Source organism: Tachysurus vachellii, chromosome 20 (genome assembly GCF_030014155.1).
Source record: "Tachysurus vachellii isolate PV-2020 chromosome 20, HZAU_Pvac_v1, whole genome shotgun sequence".
NCBI classification, from domain to species: Eukaryota; Metazoa; Chordata; class Actinopteri; order Siluriformes; family Bagridae; genus Tachysurus; species Tachysurus vachellii.
In genome coordinates, this window is record NC_083479.1 from 2289310 (window position 1) to 2312461 (window position 23152).

Sequence of the window (23152 nt, forward strand, 5' to 3'; positions counted from 1 at the left end):
TCTTAAGTATTTTTTCTTTTATTTGTGTATTTGTATTAATAAACCATGTGTACTTTCTGTGTGTACAGCAATTTGACAAACACTTGTTGTTTATAAAAAAGTGCTTTATAAATAAACTTGACTTGACTTGACTTGACTAGACTATCAAATTACAGACCTATTTCACATCTGCCGTTTATGTCTAAAGTACTAGAAAAGGTTGTGTCTCTTCAACTGAGCTCCTTCTTACAGGTGAACCATATCTTTGAAGAGTTTCAGTCAGGTTTCAGGCCCCATCATAACACAGAAACTGCACTTGTGAAAGTTACAAACGACTTGTTCCTAGCTTCGGACCAAGACTGTATGTCCCTATTAGTTCTATATGACCTTGGTCAAGTCAAGTCAAGTCAAGTCAAGTCAAGAGTCAAGTCAAGAAGCTTTTATTGTCATTTCAACCATATATAGCTGTTGCAGTACATAGTGAAATGAGACAATGTTTCTCCAGGATCATAGTTCTACATAAAACAAAGAAAGGGCTAAAGACTTGTAAGTAGTCTTAGCCACATAAAGTGCAACTGTGCAACCTGGTGCAAACAGTGCAGGACAAGACAAACAAGACAGACAAGACAGTGCAGGACAAAAGACAGTGCAGGACAAAAGACAGTGCAGACACAAAGTTACAAGACAATATAAAAAGTACAAAAAATGCAATACACAAAAGACAATAAACAGTAAACAGTAACAGAAACAGCGCCGACCGACCAGTGTAAATACTGTATGTGAATACTGAATGTTCAAACAATATATCGTGCAGTAACATTAGAATGAACACAGTTTCTTAGCAGCAGGTCCTTGGGACTTGATATGACTGAATATGACTGAAATATTGTATAGTATGTGCGAAATGGCTGAGATATTGTACAATATGTGCAAAAACGGCTGAAATGTTGGGACAGTTTGTGCAAAAACAGCAGAAAAAGTGTGCAAAACAGCATGTAAACACTTTGATGGATTGTAAGCAGCATGTAAACAATATGATGTGTCAGTGTGTGTGTTTTGTGAGGGTCTATGCAGTCCATACAGATGATGTGTGTGTATGTTGTACTCAGTACAGTACAGTTCAGTTATTGAGAAGTCTGATGGCTTGTGGGAAGAAACTGTTACACAGTCTGGTCGTGAGGGCCCGAATGCTTCGGTACCTTTTTCCAGATGGCAGGAGGGTGAAGAGTGTGAGTGAGGGGTGTGTGGGGTCATCCACAATGCTGTTGGCTTTGCGGATGCAGTGTGTGGTGTAAGTGTCTATGATAGAGGGAAGAGAGACCCCAATGATCTTCTCCGCTGTCCTCACTATCCGCTGCAGGGATTTGCGATCCGAGATCGTACAGTTCCCGAACCAGACAGTGATGCTGCTACTCAGGATGCTCTCAATGGTCCCTCTGTAGAACATGGTCAGGATGGGGGGAGGGAGATTTGCCTTTCTCAGCCTTCATAGGAAGTAGAGACGCTGCTGGGCTTTCTTGGTGATGGCGCTGGTGTTGAGTGACCAGGTGAGGTTCTCCGCTAGATGAACACCAAGAAATTTGGTGCTCTTGACGATCTCTACAGATGATCCGTCGATTTTCAGCGGAGAGTGGTCACTCTGTGCTCTCCTGAAGTCCACAACCATCTCTTTAGTTTTATCCACATTCAGAGAAAGGTTGTTGGCTCTACACCAGGCAGTTAGTTGTTGCACCTCCTCCCTGTATGCTGACTCGTCGATCTTGTTGATGAGACCCACCACGGTCGTGTCATCGGCAAACTTGATAATATGATTCGATCTGTGCGTTGCTGCACAGTCGTCAGTCAGCAGAGTGAACAGCAGTGGACTGAGCACGCAGCCTTGAGGAGCTCCAGTGTTCAGTGTGGTGGTGTTGGAGATGCTGTTCCCGATCCGGACTGACTGAGGTCTCCCAGTCAGGAAGTCCAGGATCCAGTTGCAGAGGGAGGTGTTTAGTCCCAGCAGGCTCAGCTTCCCAATCAGGTGCTGAGGGATGATTGTATTGAATGCTGAACTAAAGTCTATGAACAGCATTCGTACATAAGTGTCTTTATTCTCCAGGTGGGTGAGGGCTAAGTGGAGAGCTGTGGCAATGGCATCATCTGTGGAGCGGTTTGGACGATACGCGAACTGTAGGGGGTCCAGTGAGGGTGGTAGCTGGGTCTTGATGTGCCTCATGACGAGCTTCACGAAGCACTTCATAACTATGGGTGTGAGTGCAACAGGAAGATAGTCATTGAGGCAGGACACTGTAGACTTCTTTGGGACAGGAACGATGGTGGTAGTTTTGAGGCATGTAGGAACAACGGCACTGCTCAGGGAAATGTTGAAGATGTCCGTAAAGACATCCGCTAGCTGTTTTGCACATTCTCTGAGCACCCTGCCAGGAATGTTGTCTGGTCCAGCAGCCTTCCGTGGGTTAACTCGGCATAGAGATCTCCTCACGTCGGCCGTGGATAGACAGAGTACCTGGTCGTCGGGGGGAGGGATGGTCTTCCTTGGCGTTACGTTGTTCTGTACCTTGAACCGAGCGAAGAAATCGTTCAACGCGTCTGGGAGGGAGGCGTCGCTATCACAAGCAGGTGAAGCTGTCTTGTAGTTTGTGATCGCCTGTATGCCCTGCCACATGCGCCGGGTGTCTCCGCTGTCCTGGAAGTGGCTATGGATTGTCTGGGCGTGTGCGCGCTTTGCCTCTCCGATGGCTCGGGACAGTTTGGCCCTTGCTGTTCTTAGGGCCGCCCTGTCCCCTGTTCTGAAGGCTAGGTCTCTAGTCCTCAGCAGAGCACGCACGTTAGCAGTCATCCACGGCTTCTGGTTGGAGCGTGTAGTGATGGTCTTGGAGATGGTCGCGTCATCAATGCACTTGCCGATGTAACTGGTCACTGATGACGCGTACTCCTCCAAGTTGACAGAGTCACCGTTGGTTGCAGACTCCCTGAAGATATTCCAGTCAGTGCACTCAAAGCAGTCCTGAAGAGCAGAGGTGGATCCTGCTGGCCAGGTTTTCACCTGCTTCATAACCCGTTTTGAGCGTCTGACGAGTGGTCTGTATGCTGGAATTAGCATAACAGTGATGTGGTCTGAGTAGCCGAGGTGGGGGCGGGGCTCCGCATGGTACGCACCGGGAATGTTTGTGTAAACAAGATCCAGCGTGTTTTCACCTTAGTGCTACATTCGACACTATACAGTAGATCACAACATTCTCCTAGTTCTATTACAAATTCGCTTACACAGATATTCATGGACAGGCTTTAAGTTGGTTTAGATCCTACCTGTCTGATCGATACCATTTTGTAGAATTAAATGGTGACTCCTCCAGTTATTGCCAGTTAATTATGGGGTCCTTGAAGGATCAGTCCTAGGACCTCTGCTTTTCTCGATATACATGCTTCCATTAGGGAACATTATTAGAAGACATGAATTAATTTCCACTGTTATGCTGATGATACACAGTTATATAATCTCATCAAAACCAGTTGAAATAGCTAAATTGTCCAAATTAACTCAGTGCGTTAGATAAAAGACTGGATGAGCTGTAATTTTCTGTTGTGAAACCAGTACACATGAACTCTCACAATTCAACTTACATTTAGAGGGATGTACTGTCACTAGGAGCTTGACAGTGAAAGACCTGTGTGTTATATTACATAGCAATTTGTCTTTTGAAAATCGCCCATATTACAAAAACAGACTTCTTCCACTTTAGAAATATTGCCAAGCTGAGAAACATCCTGTCTGTATCTGATGCTGAGAAGCTAGTTCATGCATTCATGACCTCTAGACTGGACTATTGTAATGCATTACTAGGTGGTTGTCCTGCATCTTTAATAAATAGGCTACAGTTAGTCCAAAATGCAGCTGCCAGAGTTCTCACTAGGACAAGAAAGTATGACCATATAACCCCAATTTTATCATCTCTACATTGGCTACCTGTTAAGTTTAGAATTGATTACAAACTGCTGCTACTTACAGTACGTACAAGGCTCTTAATGGTTTAGCTCCCATGTATCTAACTAGTCTTCTAACACGTTACAATCCTTCACGCTCTCTGAGATCACAAAACTCAGGACTTCTGGTAGTTCCCAGAATATCTAAGTCTACTAATGGTATTAGAGCGTTTTCATATTTAGCTCAGAAACTTTGGAATAGTCTTCCTGATAGTGTTCGGTGGTCAGACACACTTTCCCAGTTTAAATGTAGATTAAAAACTCATCTCTTTAGTCAGACGTACACATAATACATCCCATAATATTGTGCACTATTACATCAGTCTTGCACATTTTATGAACAGCAGATATGTTAATCCCTCTCCACTGCTTGTCTCTTTCTAACCCATCCAGAGGCACCCAGAAAATGTACCAGCTCCGATCGTCTTCCGTGCAATGAAGATTTTGGACCTCCACAGAGACGAGGCCGACTCTGTGAGAATCCTGACGCATCTAGAGATCTACCAGCTCCAGTCGGACTCTGCGATACTAAAGAAGAGATGTGAACCCCATGTGATCTTTTGCATCAATACAACATTTGTCAGACTGTATATTTATAATCACACCCTCCAGTGTCACCCATATGAGGATGAGGCTCCCCTTTGAGTCTGGTTCCTCTCAAGGTTCCTTCCTTTACCATCCAAGGGAGTTTTTCCTTGCCACTGCTGTCTGAGTCACCTCAGACATGCTCATTGGGGATAAATACATACACATTGTGAACTAAATATATCTAATATTAATCTTGAATTTTGTATTATATTAATCTTTATATTATTCTTAATATTAACCTTTTCTTCTATGTTTATGTTCTGTAAAGCTGCTTTGAGACAATGTCAATTGTAAAAAGCGCTATAGAAATATATTTGAATTGAATTGGAGAATTCAGTGAAGCAGACAAACGGATATTATAAAACGATTTAAAAAAATAATATGATTCAGGAATATGGCACCAGACATTTTATTTCAAACACAAACATGTCACTTGCACTGCTTATAACAACTGGATTCTATCAACTATGCGTCGATCAGCAAGGCCTCGGGACTGCAGTCGAACAGGATCCTGCCGTTCACAGTTTGGCTGTTTTGTTTTAGAAACTCCAACACTTTCTCCTTCTGCTCCGGTGAAGCGGTCTTACGGAACTCAATCACCTCGGTCAGAAAATCCAGTAGCCTGTCTCCTTTTTTATCTCCAGGTATGAAACACTCAGTGATGTCCAACAGGGACTGGAGTTTGTAGTTTTTGTAAGGGATTTTTTTGGAATCCAGAAAGCTCTTGATTCGGCTGGTTGACAAGTTCTGCACAGTTCCCTGCTTGTACATCTGATCTTCAAACACTTCTGTCAACCTGATCCATGCGCATTCACCTGCAGGAGACGCTGTGTGTTAGCAAAGCTCTCACTCACTCACTCCTTGTCCTGTGCCTCAGATTAAAGTAAACTGGGTTTGTTTACCTGCCAGCAGGATGATGAGGACTTTGCCATCTTTGTGCAGTAAACTTCTGTAGAAGGAAAGCGTGGCCTCTGGATCCTCCACATAGTACAGCATCTTTAATAAAACAGTAAATCAGGCTCTTCATTTATTATATATCGTAAATATTTCATCAAACCAAAGGAATATCCAGAAGTGCAGGTACGAACCTGAATCATGCTAATAAAGTGCATCTTCTTCTCAGAGTTCCTGGTCTTCCATTCGTTCTCGAACTCCACCGCAGTCATCTCATTAAAAGTGAAGTTCACGTAATCGAGTCCGGGCGTTTTGGATAATAAAGCTAGAAGAAATAATGTCACACACCAGCCTAAGTCTACTCTTTAGTCTAAAGAGCAAGAGCAGGTTCACATTCAGTTACTGTTATGCTGCAGAAACGTAGGATTTCCTGTTAGAAGATCACAGACTCGCCATTTTTACCAATTGTATGCTTAAAAAAGCTTTGGGATCGGTGGGTTTAAACAAAAAAACATTCACCATTGATTTCACTTCAAGAATTTTTTATTTATTTTTTTGAGGCACTAATTTCTCATCGAGCGTATGTTGGAACTTGAAATCTTCCAGAACAAAAATAATAAAGAAACAGCACCACCTGCTGGTTACAAGCAGGAAAAATCTATTCTTTGCTCATAACAATTACATAATTTGTCCTAAAAATCCTGGGTCTTTAGTCTCAATGAGGTATTTCTGAGTATTTAAAATACACACTGGAGTGTAAAAAAACACACTGTGTGTGTGTGTGTGTGTGTGTGTGTGTGTGTGTGTGTGTGTGAAGTTCTTGAACTCTGAACTTGATACGATTTTAGAAGAAGAAAGTTTAAAAGCTTAACATTAGAGCAAATGTCTAGAAATTGGTTTAATAATCTTATATTTGGTTAATTAAAATATTCACTCTGCTTAGACTGATGATACTTTAACCTGCTAAGATACTTGATCTTTCTGGGATTCTTGTTCATTCTTTACCTTTATGTTTTTTAATCATGACGTCGCTGGGCTCCACCACCTCGTTCTCCACTTTGGCATCCGGGTGTATTTCGTGCAGCAGTTTGAGAATTTCCAGGTCGATCTCACCTGCAGAAAGTTGACGGCTTTTAATTAAGAAAGATGATGCAGATCCCTTTATGGAGCTCCAGCCACGTGAGAAAGAGTCAACCTACCTGGTCCAGTTCCTACTCCCATCACATTCAGAGTGGATTCTCCTGATCCGATGCTGCACATGGCAGACAGAGAGAGAGGAACATAGAGTGTGTTTAGAGATATAGAGTCGCTTTGTGTGTGTGTGTGTGTGTGTGTGTGTGTATACCTGGCCAGGATGTCTGGAAGAGTCGTATGGATGAAATCTTTCAAGCACTGGTGTTCGGCAGAATTCGCCAACAGCACCTCAAAGTTCAGCAGGTATTCAGAATAGTCGTCCAGGAGGCTCTGCATCTTTATTGTTTTTATTTTTTTCCTGGAATACGGAAACGTTGTAACTGTCAGCTCGGATTGTCAGCTCACACACATACACACACATACACATATATACACACACACATACACACGTACACAAGTTTGTCGTGACAAAAACACCTTTTTTTCTTCTTCAGTTTACATTTTTAATGCTTAGTACATTTGAATTTTACTTGCAAACAATATTGTGCAATATTTCCTTAAACTTTTTTTCTTTTTCCCCCCAAATTTCCTTACAACTGTCTGCAATGGTTCATAATCTAAAAAAAGAAAAGAAAGAAAAAGAAAGTAAGAAAGACATTTGGTGCATTCACATAACAACGTTGTGTGACGGATCATTTTAACTGATCTGAAAGTTCTAACTCTAGTTTTTACATTAAATATGTATCATGCATTTTATTTCTGTACTGAGAATGTTAGAAATCTCTTGAAAAGGGGTTTCATCACAGACTGCATGTGAATTTTTTTAAAGAATTACACTAATTCAAAAATTGCTTGCAGTTGAAATAAACCCCAGATGAAATTAAGTCCATTATGAGCACCCATTGACACACCCACTGGCACGCACACACACACACACACACACACACACACACACACCATACCAGTGTTGTATAAAGTACTAGAAAGCAATAGTAAAAGTACAAGTATCGTACTAGAAAAAGACTTTGGTAGAAGTGAAAGTTACCTTTTAGAATATTACTCAAGTAAAAGTCTTAAAGTATCTGATATTTACTGTACTTAAGTATCAAAAGTCATTTTCTGATATTTAAGTATTTGAAGTAAAAGTAAAAAGTAAAATTTCAGTGATTTTCGGTAGACATAAGAGCAGGGGCGGTTCGAGGATTTCATCTTTAGGGGTTTTAGCCCTCAGTGAGAATTTAAAACAAGAAGAGTTTTATATTATATATTATATGACTACATAGTAATCCAAAAGTTATGGTATTATTTAATGGCAAAAGTGGACACCAAAATGTTATGCATGATGTAATGATGCCAGTCTCGAATCATATCACTTCATGTATGTGTGCATTCTCTACAAACAGTGTGTCCTATGAATCCAGTCATTAATAAAAAAAAAATATTCACAAGACAAAGACCAAATCAATAAATGTTATTTTTATTTAGTATTGAATGGATTGTTTGCATTAATATTTTGTTTGTGTTATAAACTCTGGTAATAAGAATAGTGAAATTTCACTGCTTTTGGTTGCAGTCTTTGCGGCTTTCCGCCGATTAACGTTATACTGTAGATAAATGCCTCCAGCTCTGACTGCGTGTGCCTGTGCTTCTCCGTAGAGCGTGCAGAAGTGCGTAATGCAATCTACTGTAGGAGCAGTGATTCACCAAACCTCCCTTATTGCAGTCGCACACATTTCTTCTGATTTTATTTTGTAGTAACGAGTAACGAAGATGCTTAGTGGAAATATAACGGAGTAAAAGTAGACATTTTAACTGGGAAATGTAGTGGAGTAAAAGTGAAAGTTGACAAATTTAAATAGCAAAGTAAAGTACAGATACGTGACATTTCTACATAAGTACAGTAACAAAGTATTTGTACTCCGTTACATTACAACACTGCACCATACATCCACACACACACACACACACACACTTACTTGCTGTCTTCAGATTGTTGTTCTGTGGACATGTACAGTTGTGCAGGAACACTGCTTCATCTCAGATGATCTCACCACTGATCTTTTTATAGCTGTAGCTCCACCCATGGCAAGATATCTAGTATTTACAGAACTGGATGCTCCTCCTTTAACTCAATAAAATATCAGACAGCAGGATCACTGTAAATTAACATGATGCCCTTTCAAGTCAAGTCAAGTCAAGAGTCAAGAAGCTTTTACTGTCATTTCAACCATATATAACTGTTGCAGTACTCAGTGAAATGAGACAAAGTTTCTGCAGGATCAGGGTGCAACATAAAACAAAGACAGGGCTAGGACATAGTAAGTAGTCCTAGATACATAAAGTGCAACTGTGCAACCTGGTGCAAACAGTGCAAGGCAAGACAGACAAGACAGTGGAGGACAATACAAACAAGACAGACAAGACTGTGCAGGACAAGACAGACAAGACAGTGCAGACAAAAGGTTACAAGACAGTACACAAAATACAAAAAAAGACAGTAAACAAAAAACAGTGCCAACCGACTAGTGTCAATACTGTATGTAAATACTGTAAGTTTAGACAATATTGCGTGCAGTAATACTAGAATGAACACAGTTTCTTAGCAGCAAACTGTTACACAGTTTGGTCTTGAGGGCCCGAATGCTTCAGTACCTTTTTCCAGACGGCAGGAAGATGAAGAGTGTGTGTGAGGGGTGTGTGGGGTCATCCACAATGCTGTTAGCTTTGCGGATGCAGCGTGTGGTGTAAGTGTCCATGATAGAGGGAAGAGAGACTCCAATGATCTTCTCAGCTGTCCTCACTATCCGCTGCAGGGTCTTGTGATCCCAGATCGTACAGTTCCCAAACCAGACAGTGATGCAGCTGCTCAGGATGCTCTCAATGGTCCCTCTGTAGAACATGGTCAGGATGGGGGAAGGGAGATGTGCCTTTCTCAGCCTTCGTAAGAAATACCCACCAACAGTTTCACCTTCTACAATTCTATTACATCATAAATGAAGAAACCTGTAAAAAAAAAAAAAAAAAAAAAAAAAAAAAAGCGAAGTCACAAAGTAAATGAAATGCTATTACAAAACATAAATTAAGGGGTGTGTATACTTATGCAAACGTTTTACATAACCGGTCTTTTCCTTTCGTTTTGTCTTTGTACTAAAACATTTCTAATTGGCCTTTTTTTTGTTAACTGTAAACTATTTTTTCTTTTCGTTTTATGGTTGATATCATGGCATTGCTGAAGTTTCCAACAGTCAGGAACACAGTGATCACAAGTTCAGATGAGGTTACCTGGAGAATAATAGGGCGGTACTGAACAATATTTATTATTCAAACTCTATTGATAATTAGACTTAAATTTGAATCTTACTGAGATATAAGCTCCAAAGGACAAATATTTCAAAGCAATTATTTGCTTTGCCTTTAAAGCAATGCAAATAGGAATACATAAAAACGTTAGGATACTAAATATTCCCTTTATAATGGTGACTAATAACTACAATATAGACTTTTTAAACACAACTTGTTTGTTTCCATTTTCCATTTAAACCAGTTTAGTGGAAAAAGAAACGTGTGAAATATATTTAACATTTGGAATTGTTTAACTGTGTAATTTTAGAAAGAATATCAAAATATTACATAAAGATGATATTCAATATGTAGATGAATTGAAAGAAACCTTGATGTAGTTTGTAGTTCATTATATGAATAATCCAAACCTTTGTTTTTCTCTGATCGTTACCATCGTTGTCAGTAGATCTTTTGAGCCTTTATCCTGTTTCTTGTTCATTCAACAAGACAGGCAATTAAAACACAAAACAAATGCAAAATATCACTTAAAAAAGGTTTATTCAGTAGAAAATGATGAAGGGGAACATTTTGTTGACTGTGCAGCCATATTGATGCTTTAGGACTCACATTTATGGACCTACTAAACTCATTTGGGCTCAAACAAAACATCACTAGAGCAACTCTTCGTCTTAAAAAAACGCTTCGTTTTCAAAAAACGCTGTTTGCAAAGGGCGAGGGGCATCATCAAAGATCCCTCTCGCCCCAACCACAGACTGTTTACACTTCTCCCATCGGGCAGGCGCTACTGTTGTCTCAGAGCCAGAACAAATAGACTGAAGAATAGCTTCTTTCCCGTGGCTGTTTCTGCACTGAACAGCTGATATGGTGTTAATAATCACCACTGTACTGTCACTTTTCTTCTGTGTTTTGCACTATTTTGCACTACTTTAAAATCATGCATCCTTGCACCACCCAAAACTATCATTATACTTCTGTATGTCCATCCATATTTATTCTGTTTATAAATATATATGCATATATAGATGTATATATTCATAATGACATTCCTTTTGTACAGCTATATCTGTCATAACACTTCATACTGTATCATATTTATATAAAAAACACACTATGTATACCCTTATTCAGTTATATGTACATATTACTACACCTTCTGTATAACCTCATACCCTTATTTATTACACTGCCACTTGTAAATAAGCTATCTATGCACTTCTGGTTAGATGCTAACAGCATTTCATTGGCTCTGTACATGTACCTTGCACAATGACAATAAAGTTGAATCTAATCTAATCTAATCTAATCTAATCTAATCTAATCTAATCTAATCTAATCATAGATTTAATAATATCAAACGGAATAGATGTCACTGATATAGATATCATACCTCAAAGTGATGGCATCACAGACCATTACCGCATACTGTACACACTACCTGTAGAACAGACTAACTGTGTCTCACCACATTATCAACTCGTTAGAACTATTATTCCGACCACTAAAGACAGATTCACAAATAACCTGCCTGATCTGTCTGGACTTCTTACTGTACCCTTAAACACAAACAATCTAGATGTAACGACTAACAGCATAGGTGCTATCTTCACTAGCATATTAGACACTGTTCCGATTAAAGAAAGTTAGAGATAAAACACCTGCACCATGGTATAATAGTCATACTCACACCCTCAAGAGAGAAACCCGTAACCTCGAGCGAAAGTGGAGAAAAACTAAATTAGAGGTTTTTAGAACTGAGTATAAGGACAGTATGTCCAGCTATAGACAGGCTCTAAACCAAACTATCCCAGGTTTTCATTTAGCACAGCGGCTAGATTAACAAAAACCCAGATTCTTCACTGATAAGATTCTTCACTGATAAAATTGAAAGCATCAGGAACAAAATAGTTGATGTTCAACATTTGAGAGCAGCTTGTGACCCAGTCTCACCTAAAGCTCTACACTCACAACTACAGCGCTTTACAAGTACAGGACAAGAAGAGTTAGATAAGCTTATTACTACAGCTAAACCAACAACTTGTTCACTAGACCCCATTCCAGCTAAATTACTGAAAAAAGTGTTCCATAAAGCTGGTGTGCCTCTTCTTAATATTATTAACTCCTCGCTATCTTTGGGTTACATCCCTAAATCTTTCAAGTTGGCAGTTATTAGGCCCCTCATTAAGAAACCTAATTTAGGTCCTAATGAACTATCAAATGGGGGGCACGGTGGCTTAGTGGTTAGCACGTTCGCCTCACACCTCCAGGGTTGGGGGTTCGATTCCCGCCTCCGCCTTGTGTGTGTGGAGTTTGCATGTTCTCCCCGTGCCTCGGGGGTTTCCTTCGGGTACTCCGGTTTCCTCCCCCGGTCCAAAGACATGCATGGTAGGTTGATTGGCATCTCTGGAAAATTGTCCGTACTGTGATTGCATGAGTGAATGAGAGTGTGTGTGTGTGTGCCCTGCGATGGGTTGGCACTCCGTACAGGGTGTATCCTGCCTTGATACCCGATGACGCCTGAGGCTCCCTGTGACCCATTAGGGAACATTATTAGAAGACATGGGATTAATTTCCACTGTTATGCTGATAATACACAGTTATATATCTCATCAAAACCAGATGACATAGCTAAATTGTCCAAATTAACTCAGTGCGTTAAAGAGATAAAAGACTGGATGAGCTGTAATTTTCTGTTGTTAAACTCCGATAAGACAGAAATACTACTTATCGGCCCGAAAACCAGTACACAGAAACTCTCAGAATTCAACATCCATTTAGAGGGATGTACTGTCACTAGTAGCTCGACAGTGAAAGACCTGTGTGTTATATTACAACTTGCCTTTTGAAAATCATATCGCCCATACTACAAAAACAGCCTTCTTCCACTTTAGAAATATTGCCAAGCTGAGAAACATCCTATCTGTATCGGATGCTGAGAAGCTAGTTCATGCTTTCATGACCTCTAGACTGGACTATTGTAATTCATTACTAGGTGGTTATCCATCCATCCATCCATCCAGCCATCTTCTGCCGCTTATCCAGAGCCGGGTCGCGGGTGCAGCAGTCTAAGCAGGGATGCCCAGACTTCCCTCTCCCCAGACACTTCCTCCAGCTCTTCCGGGGGGATACCGAGGCATTCCCAGGCCAGACGAGAGACATAGTCCCTCCAGCATGTCCTAGGTCTTCCCTGGGGCCTCCACCCGTTTGGACATGCCCGGAACACCTCCCCAGGGAGGCGTCCAGGAGGCATCCGGAACAGATGCACGAGCCACCTCAGCTGACTTCTCTCGATGTGGAGGAGCAGCGGCTTTACTCCGAGCTCCTCCGGAGTGAATGAGCTCCTCACCCTATCTCTAAGGGAGTGCCCAGCCACCCTATGGAGGAAACTCATTTCGGCCGCCTGTATCCGGGTTCTTGTCCTTTCAGTCATGACCCAAAGCTCATGACCATAGGTGAGGGTAGGAACGTAGATCGACTGGTAAATAGAGAGCTTCGCCTTGCAGCTCAGCTCTTTCTTCACCACAACAGACTGGTATATCGACCGCATCACTGCATAGGATACACCGATCCACCTGTCGATATCCCGCTCCGTGTTTCCCTCACTCATGAACACGACCCCAAGATACTTAAACTCCTCCACTTGAGGCAGGAGCTCTCCACCAACCTGAAGGGGACAAGCCACCCTTTTCCGGCTGAGAACTATGGCCTCGGACTTGGAGGTGCTGATTCTCATCCCCAGAGCTTCACACTCGGCTGCAAACCGTCTCAGTGCACGCTGAAGGTCCTGATTTGATGAAGCCAACAGGACAACATCGTCTGCAAAAAGCAGAAACGAAATCCTCTGGTCCCCAAACCGGACTTGCTCCGGCCCCCGACTGCGCCTAGAAATCCTGTCCATAGAAATAATGAACAGGACCGGTGACATTAATAATGGTTGTCCTGCATCTTTAATAAATAGGCTACAGTTAGTCCAAAATGCAGCTGCCAGAGTTCTTACCAGGACAAGAAGGTATGATCACTCTCACTCACTCACTCACTCACTCATTTTCTACCGCTTATCCGAACTACCTTGGGTCACGGGGAGCCTGTGCCTATCTCAGGCGTCATCGGGCATCAAGGCAGGATACACCCTGGACGGAGTGCCAACCCATCGCAGGGCACACACACACTCTCATTCACTCACGCACTCACACACTCACACACTACGGACAATTTTCCAGAGATGCCAATCAACCTACCATGCAGGTCTTTGGACCGGGGGAGGAAACCGGAGTACCCGGAGGAAACCCCCTGAGGCACGGGGAGAACATGCAAACTCCACACACACAGGGCGGAGGCGGGAATAGAACCCCCAACCCTGGAGGTGTGAGTCGAACGTGTTAACCACTATGCCACCGCGCCCCCCAAGGTATGATCATAGAACCCCAATTTTATCATCTCTACATTGGCTACCTGTTAAGTATAGAATTGATTACAAACTGCTGCTACTTACGTACAAGGCTCTTAATGGTTTAGCTCCCATGTATCTAACTAGTCTTCTAACACGTTACAATCCTTCACGCTCTCTGAGATCACAAAACTCAGGACTTCTGGTAGTTCCCAGAATATCTAAGTCTACTAAAGGTGGTAGAGCGTTTTCATATGATAGTGTTCGGGGCTCAGACACACTTTCCCAGTTTAAATGTAGACTAAAAACTCATGTCTTTAGTCAGGCGTACACATAATACATCCCAAAATATTGTGCACTATTACATCAGTCTTGCACATTTTATGAACAGCAGATATGTTAATCCCACTCCACTGCTTCTCTCTTTCTAACCCATCCCAAGGCACACAGAAATTGTACCAGCTCCGATCGTCTTCTGTGCAATGAAGATTTTGGACCTCCACTGAGATGAGGCCGACTCTGTGAGAATCCTGAGGCATCTAGAGATCTACCAGCTCCAGTTGGACACTGCGATACTAAAGAGGAGATGTGAACCCCATGTGATCTTTTGCATCAATACAACATTTGTCAGACTGTATATTTGTAATCACACCCTCCAGTGTCACCCATATGAGGATGAGGTTCCCCTTTGAGTCTGGTTCCTCTAAAGGTTTCTTCCTTTACCATCTAATGCCCCTTTTCCACCAAAAAGAACCGGGTGCTGGTTCAGAGCTAGCACTGGTGCTGGTTCAAAGTTGGTTCCACTCGCGAACCTCCTAAGAACCGGTTTGCCTTTCCACCGGCTAAAGAGCCATCACAGAGCCAAGTCTGAGGTCACTGTAAACGTGTCACGTGTCCCAGCAACTTTAGCGCAGCAGGGGCAAACACAAACACATCAACAATAGCGGATGTTGCTTTACTGTTACTGCTCATGGCTTTGTGAACCTACATTAGCATCCAAATGCGGCGAATCCAACGTGTACGTGCAGCTCTATGTAATTTGTATAAACGGAGGTTGTAATCGAGAAAGTACATAACGTTATTTTATCATTAACACAGAAAAAAGGTAGCCTTAGCATGTAGCTACTTACTATAATGTGTGCTTAAAGTAAAAAAGTATTAAACATTAGTATACTTAAGGTACATTATCAAATGCGCTAACAGTAGCCCCGCCCACAGCCCCTGACACAAGCGGTTCTGAAGTGTAGACCAGCAACGTTATGGTGCTACTTAAGAACCACTTTTCCTGGTTCAGAGCCGGTGCTTTGGCTGTCGAAACAAAGAACTGGTTCTAAATTAGGCTCCGAACCAGCACTCAAACTGCCTCGGTGGAAAAGGGGCATAAGGGAGTTTTTCCTTGCCACTGCTGTCTGAGTCACCTCAGACTTGCTCATTGAGGATAAATACATACACATTGCGAACTAAATATATCTAATATTAATCTTGAATTTTGTTTTCTATTAATCTTTATATTATTCTTTATATTAACCTTTTCTTCTATGTTTATGTTCTGTAAAGCTGCTTTGAGACAACGTCAATTGTAAAAAGCGATATAGAAATAAATTTTAATTGAATTGGAGAATTCAGTGAAGCAGACAAACGGATATTATAAACCGATTTAAAAAAATAATATGATTCAGGAATATGGCACCAGACATTTTATTTCAAACACAAACATGTCACTTGCAGTGCTTAAAAGAACTGGATTCTATCAACTATGCGTCGATCAGCAAGGCCTCGGTGCTGCAGTCGAACAGGATCCTGCCATTCACAGTTTGGCTGTTTAGTTTTAGAAACTTCATCACTTTCTCCTTCTGCTCCGGTGAAGCGGTCTTACGGAACTCAATCACTTCGGTCAGGAGATCCAGTATCTTGTCTCCTTTTTTATCTCCAGGTATGAAACTCTCAGTGATGTCCAACAGGGACTGGAGTTTGTAGTTTTTGTAGGGGATTTTTTTGGAATCCAGAAAGCTCTTGATTCGGCTGGTTGACAAGTTCTGTGCAGTTCCCTGCTTGTACATCTGATCTTCAAACACTTCTGTCAACCTGGCCCATGCGCATTCACCTGCAGGGGACGCTGTGTGTTAGCAAAGCTCTCACTCACTCACTCCTTGTCCTGTGCCTCAGATTAAAGTAAACTGGGTTTGTTTACCTGCTATCAGGATAAGGAGGACTTTGCCATCTTTGTGCAGTAAACTTCTGTAGAAGGAAAGCGTGGCCTCTGGATCCTCCACATAGTACAGCATCTGTAATAAAACAGTAAATCAGGCTCTTCAGTCTTCAATAGAGCAGAAAGCCATTCCTGTGTTTATACTTAATATCACAGTCGGTATAATATATTTATTATATATCGTAAATATTTAATCAAACCAAAGGAATATCCAGAAGTGCAGGTACGAACCTGAATCATGTTAATAAAGTGCATCTTCTTCTCAGAGTTCCTGGTCTTACATTCGTTCTCGAACTCCACCGCAGTCATCTCATTAAAAGTGAAGTTCACGTAATCGAGTCCGGGCGTTTTGGATAATAAAGCTAGAAGAAATAATGTCACACACCAGCCTAAGTCTACTCTATAGTCTAAAGAGCAAGAGCAGGTTCACATTCAGTTACTGTTATGCTGCAGAAACGTAGGATTTCCTGTTAGAAGATCACAGACTCGCAATTTTTACCAATTGTATGCTTAAAAAAATCTTTGGGATCGGTGGGTTTAAACAAAAAACATTCACCATTGATTTCACTTCAAGAATTTTTTATTTATTTTTTTGAGGCACTAATTTCTCATCGACCGTATGTTGGAACTTTAAATCTTCAGACCAAAAATAATAAAGAAACAGCACCACCTGCTGGTTAAAAGCAGGAAAAATCTATTCTTTGCTCATAACCATTACATAATTTGTCCTAGGTCTTTAGTCTCAGTGAGGTATTTCTGAGTATTTAAAATACACACTGGAGTGTAAAAAAACACACTGTTTACACATTCAAAGGCGAAATTCCTGAACTCTGAACGATTTTAGAAGAAGAAAGCTTAAAAGCTTGACATTAGAGCAAAGGTCTAGAAATTGGTTTAATAATCTTATATTTGGTTAATTAAAACATTCACTCTGCTTAGACTGATGATACTTTAACCTGCTAAGATACTTGATCTTTCTGGGATTCTTTATTATTCTTTATTTATCTTCATTATTTACCTTTATGTTTTTTAATCATGACGTCGCTGGGCTCCACCACCTCGTTCTCCACTTTGGCATCCGGGTGCATTTTGTGCAGCAGTTTGAGAATTTCCAGGTCGATCTCACCTGGAGAAAGATGACGGCTTTTAAGAAAGATGATGCAGATCCCTTTATGGAGCTCCAACCACGTGAGAAAGAGTCAACCTACCTGATCCGGTTCCTACTCCCATCACATTCAGAGTGGATCCTCCTGATCCGATGCTGCACATGGCAGACAGAGAGAGAGAGGATGATTGAGTGTGTTTAGAGATATAGAGTGGCTTTTTGTGTGTGTTTGTGTGTGTGTGTGTATATGTTTGTGTGTGTGAGTGTGTTTGTGTATGTGTGTGTGTGAATGTGTGTGTGTGTGAGTGTGTATGTTTGTTTATGTGTGTGTGTATGTGTGTGTATGTGTGAGTGTGTACAGTATGTGTGTGTGTTTGTGTGTGAGTGTGTGTGTGTGTGTATGTGTGAGTGTGTGTGTCTATGTGTGTGAGTGTGTGTACGTGTGTATGTGTGAGTGTGTGTGAGTGTGTGTGTGTGTGTGTGTGTGTATATGTGTGTATGTGTGTTTGTGTGTGAGTGTGTGTGTCTATGTGTGTGAGTGTGTGTACGTGTGTATGTGTGAGTGTGTGTGAGTGTGTGTGTGTGTGTTTGTGTGTGTGTATATACTTGGCCAGGATGTCTGGAAGAGTCGTATGGATGAAATCTTTCATGCACTGGTGTTCGGCAGAATTCGCCAACAGCACCTCAAAGGTCATAAGGTATTTAGAATAGTCGTCCAGAAGGCTCTGCATCTTTATTGTTTTTATTTTTTTCCTGAAATACAGAAACGTTGTAGCTGTCAGCTCGGATTGCACAACATAGTGGCGTCAAGCAAGAAGCATCGTTAAACCAGTTTGATTGAAAGTACTGATTTTCTCGTATCACACCCACATACACATATACACATATACACACATACACATATACACACACACATACACACGTACACAAAGAAGTTCGCCGTGACAAAAACACCTTTTTTCTTCTTCAATTTACATTTTTACTGCTTAGTAAATTTGAATAACATTGTGCAATATTTCCTTTTCTTTTTTCCCCTGACATTGTTTTCACTTTCAGTGTCTATATGATGTAATTTCCTTACAATTGTCTGCAATGGTTCATGATCTAAAGAAAGAAAAAGAAAGTATGCAAGACATTTGGTGGATTCACATAACAATGTTGTGTGACAGCTCATTTTAACTGCCTTTTTGTTAAAGTCTACACTTCCTCACTAACTCTAGTTTTTACATTACATGTGTGTCTTATGCATTCATGTTCTGTTAAACCTTTTTTATTTCTGTACTGAGAATGTTAGAAATCTCTTGAAAAGGGGTTTTTATCACAGACTGCATGTGAATTTTTTTTTAAGAATTACCCTAATTAAAGAATTGCTTACAGTTGAAATAAAACCCAGATGAAATTAAGTCCATCATGAGCACCCACTGACACACACACACACACACACACACACACTTACTTTCTGTCTTCAGCCTGTTGTTCTGTAGACATGTACAGTAGTGCAGGAACACCGCTTCATCTCAGAATCACGCTGATCTTTTATAAAGCTGTAGCTCCGCCCATGGCAAGATATTTATAATTTACAGAACTGGATGCTCCTCTTTTAAAGGTGGGGTGTACACAGACATCCCAACCTGCAAAAAGTATTTTCCCGGGAGGTATTCTGAAAACAACCAACCCCCCACACTCACACACACACCCGGAAACCTGAAGATGAAACAAAACGTGTTGAAGTCACGTCAACATGTCTTTTACAGTCATTTACCCTGCCATGGGCCATGAAGGTGTAAAATGTGTCTTATACTGTGTTTTTTTTTTAGGGCTCTCTCCCTCTGCCATGGGCCATGATGGTGTAAAATGTGTCTTATACTGTGGTTTTTTTTAGGGCTCTCTCCCTATGCCACGAGCCATGATGGCACTCCTGTTTCTAGATACACTGATTAATTTGGTTCGGGAGAGCTAAAGAGCTAAAAGCCTGCCCACACTGACAATTGATTGGTTGACTTACTGAAACAGGCCAATCAGGATGCTATCTATCTTACATGTGCTTAAAGGTGGGGTCTCCGTTGTTTGAGAAACTGCGTCAGGCCGCCAAACAAAACAAAAACAAAACTAACGTGTAGCCAATGAGCAGTAAGGGGCGTGTCTTATCAATATGGGCGGAGAGAGTGTTCAGTGCGCATGTGTGACATTAGCAGAAAGCAGTTTAAACATTGACATGGAGGATAAAAACAAAGAAAGAAAGAGAAGAAAGGCTTACGATAAGGTAAGAAGTAGGACGTGTTAATATAGGATCAGCTTTCCAGCGATGGAGAGAACTGAAGGAGCGGGAAGGCCTGCGATGAGAAGCCGAGGTACTTAAGTAAAGTTGGCCGCAGATTCACAGATTCGAGTTTAATATTTTCGTATTAAAAAAAATAATAAAAATGATACAAAAAGACATTTCTCCCAAATAAGTGGTGTAAAATAACTATCAGGACATCAGTGATGTGTGAGCTGAATTTGGTGACAGTACACAGTGTATTACAGTGAAGTTATTGACTGTTTTTGTAGTATTCGCTTTTCGGGTTTTGCACTTTGCAGACGGTCCCTTGGAATCTGTATCTCAGTCGTCTGCACATAGAGACTTGTGTATTTTGTCCACCGCGGAGGAAAGCTGATTTTGATGAAAATTGCCAAGTATGTGCCAAGTTCCTGCTCCTTCAGTTCTCTCCAGCGCTGGAATATTAACACGTCCTACTTCTTATACCTTATTGTAAGCCTTTCTTCTCTTTCTTTCTTTGTTTTTATCCTCCATGTCAATGTTAAAAACGCTTTCTGCTAATGTCACACATGCGCACTGAACACTCTCTCTGCCCACATTGACAAGACACGCCCCTTTCTGCTCATTGGCTATACGTTTGTTTTGATTTTTGTTTACTTTTCGGCCCGATTCAGTTTTCTGAAGCGTTTCTTAAAAATCGGAGACCCTGCCTTTAAGACGCCGACTTAAGTAAAGTTGTCTGCATATTCACAGATTCACATATTCACACTTATTTGGGGAAAGTGTCTTTTTTGTATCATTTTTAATATGAAAATAATTCCCCCAAAAGTAAAACACATCTCCCCCCAAATAAGTGTTGTAGTATAACTATCAGGACATCAGTGATGTGTGAGCTGAAATTGGAGACAGTACAGTGTATTAAAGTGAAGTTATTGAATTTAATTTCCACAATAATTAAGTTATGGAATTGTTTTCATATTTAAAAAATCATAAAGAATATAGATTTATTTACAATTATTTGCTTTGCCTTTAAAGCAGTGCATTTATTGTCTGATCCAGCAGGTCTTAGGGACCTACTGCTATAACACTGTGTTCATTCTAGTATTACTGCACACGCAATATTGATTGGACAGACAGTATTTACACTGGCCGGCTCTGTTTCTTTTTATTGTCTATTGTGTATTGTCTTTTTGTATTGTCTTGTAATTTTTTGTCCTGCACTGTCTTGTCTGTCTTGTTTGTTTTGTCCTGCACTGTTTACACCAGGTTGCACAGATGCACTTTATGTATCTAGGACTAACTTACTAAATCCTTATAGCTCTGTGTTTGTGTTATGTAGCACTTTGCTCCTGGAGAAACGTCATCTCATTTCACTGTGTACTGCAACAGCTACAGTATATATGGTTAAAATGACAATAAAAGCTTCTTGACTCTTGACTCATTCAATAAGAAATTCAATTAAAATGCAAAACAAATGCAAAATAACACTTAAAAAAAAGGTTTATTCAGCAGAAAATGATGAAGGGGATTTTGTTGAATTTGTTGAGAATGTTGCCAAATTATAGGCGAATTCTAATAGATTATAATATTATAACTCAAATCTATGTCTGATAATTTACAGTTTACAGTTTACAGTCATACAACACATGCACCAGAGCAACGCATTCCAGTCTCAAAACGAATCTGTTTTAAAACAATTCTAACTCGTTCAGCTTCATTTGCAGATACTGAATCATGCACTGACTCATGCACTGACTCACCCACCCCAATTAAGCAACTGACAAAATTGTTGTGAGACACTGGAATGTATGAGATGGAGTTACAGGAATCTTCCTACGCCCTAATACTGGTTCTCAGCAAATAAATAATAATAAATATAAAGGTACACAACAACCAATTATTAACTTAACCGTCAGTAGACAGACGGACATAGATAATACAAAGAGAAGGAAAAATTGGAAAAGAAAAGAGAAACGTAAGGTAAATAAACAAAGGAAAATCGATGTAAAAATACGAAATGTTGAAGAGTTGGTTTAAGAGTTAAAAGATTTACGAGTACGAGTGTTTAGAAGAAGACATCGAGGGATCGGACGCTGTACCTAGACAGCTGGAAGAAGATTCGAAAGAAAAGAAGATTATAATGCATTATGTTTTATTATGTTTTATTTTCAGACGTTCAAGAGAACCCTGAATTGCTTTTCTTTTTCTTATAATCATGTATTCTCCTGTAATAGAAAAATGATCAGATTAATATTGCTTATTTTGACTGTAAACTTAGATGAAAAGCTGTTTCTTGTAGTGAATACTGTGTATTCGCTGGGAGTAACCTGCATGCGGAGTGTTTTAATGCTTGCTGTCGAATTTCACGGAGAGAGAAAGCTTCAATCGTATATAATCACAGCCTGACAAGTTGCAGGAAGTTACCATATAACCATATATAGAAGTGTTAACCTTGAGAATAGAGAAAAAGAGACATTAGCAGCACACAGAGTCGCCAACGAGGTATGTTTGGGAGATGAGAAATGGTTGGGGGACGAGATGTTGGCCGTCAAGAAGGCTCAAAGGTGACCAAACCCGACAGCCAAATCCAACTGGCAACAGTAATGACACAGAATGTATAAAAGCCTGCCTTAAATTACATTGTGTGTGCATTCTAGTGTAGACAACCTCAAGGCATGTTATACTCTGGGTGCATCATAGAACAAACGCAAGTTTACACTTGGAGAGTGTTCCTTGGTTTGTTATAATCTTTGCATCTTAATAACTTTTACTTATTCTAATACTGTTTGATTATTTGAAGGAGATTTTATTTGTAATTTTCTTTTTATTTTACATATATTACACATCTATCTATATTACACTGCTTTTAATAAAAACAAGGCCTCCCATTGTGAGGATCCTGAAAAGACAAGAAGGACTAAAGCCCTATTCGGACGGGATTAGTTTTACATGGGGACGTGGGGGTAAAGTAATTATTACCAGAGCTCCTCGATGATTTTAGTCCCGTCCGAATGTGCCATCTCGGTAATGATTACGGACAATGTCAGTAAAGATTACGGCGACTTTTACCTTCTGTAAAAAGGTCGGAAAAATTACCTCAGGTAATACTAATCCCGTCCGAATAGACCCGCTGTAAATATGTACAGTAAAATTCCGTCATTTCCTGTTTAAAAGTAGTTTTTGGCGTGTTTTACAAGCATGGAGGCGCCATGTTGTCTGTTTGCGTACGTGATAACAGGAAGCAACCACATGACGACAAGGAGGTTACTGTGGTGCGTAAAGGTCTGATTCCTTCATTTAAAGATTCAAACA

At 40.6% G+C, this 23152-nt stretch overlaps 2 protein-coding genes across 2 annotated transcripts; both read right to left on the bottom strand.

Moving 5' to 3' along the window:
• Positions 1-4946: 4946 nt before the first annotated feature.
• LOC132863596 (histamine N-methyltransferase-like) lies at positions 4947-8620 on the bottom strand. Its single transcript, XM_060896489.1, has 7 exons — positions 8556-8620; positions 6791-6937; positions 6645-6697; positions 6451-6558; positions 5640-5770; positions 5454-5547; positions 4947-5366 (listed from the first exon to the last, which is right to left on the bottom strand). The coding sequence occupies exons 1-7, from the start codon at positions 8585-8587 to the stop codon at positions 5017-5019; spliced, it is 915 nt and encodes a 304-aa protein (XP_060752472.1). The 5' UTR covers positions 8588-8620; the 3' UTR covers positions 4947-5016.
• A 7328-nt stretch (positions 8621-15948) lies between these two features.
• On the bottom strand, positions 15949-19107 carry LOC132863594 (histamine N-methyltransferase-like). The gene is made up of 7 exons (XM_060896487.1): positions 19037-19107; positions 18187-18333; positions 17684-17736; positions 17494-17601; positions 16707-16837; positions 16458-16551; positions 15949-16370 (listed from the first exon to the last, which is right to left on the bottom strand). The coding sequence occupies exons 1-7, from the start codon at positions 19066-19068 to the stop codon at positions 16021-16023; spliced, it is 915 nt and encodes a 304-aa protein (XP_060752470.1). The 5' UTR covers positions 19069-19107; the 3' UTR covers positions 15949-16020.
• Between the last annotated feature and the right edge of the window lie 4045 nt (positions 19108-23152).

What these genes read in the sequence shown, in the direction of transcription:
- LOC132863596 (XM_060896489.1), bottom strand. Translation starts at nt 8,587, where the DNA reads ATGTCCACAGAACAACAATCTGAAGACAGCAA. An exon ending in CTTCCAGACATCCTGGCCAG is followed by an intron (nt 6,698 to 6,790) that starts GTATACACACAC and finishes TGCCATGTGCAG; the next exon opens with CATCGGATCAGGAGAATCCA. An exon ending in CCTCATCATCCTGCTGGCAG is followed by an intron (nt 5,367 to 5,453) that starts GTAAACAAACCC and finishes CGTCTCCTGCAG; the next exon opens with GTGAATGCGCATGGATCAGG.
- LOC132863594 (XM_060896487.1), bottom strand. Translation starts at nt 19,068, where the DNA reads ATGTCTACAGAACAACAGGCTGAAGACAGAAA. An exon ending in CAACAGGCTGAAGACAGAAA is followed by an intron (nt 18,334 to 19,036) that starts GTAAGTGTGTGT and finishes TCTGTATTTCAG; the next exon opens with GAAAAAAATAAAAACAATAA. An exon ending in CATGATTAAAAAACATAAAG is followed by an intron (nt 16,838 to 17,493) that starts GTAAATAATGAA and finishes TATTTCTTCTAG; the next exon opens with CTTTATTATCCAAAACGCCC.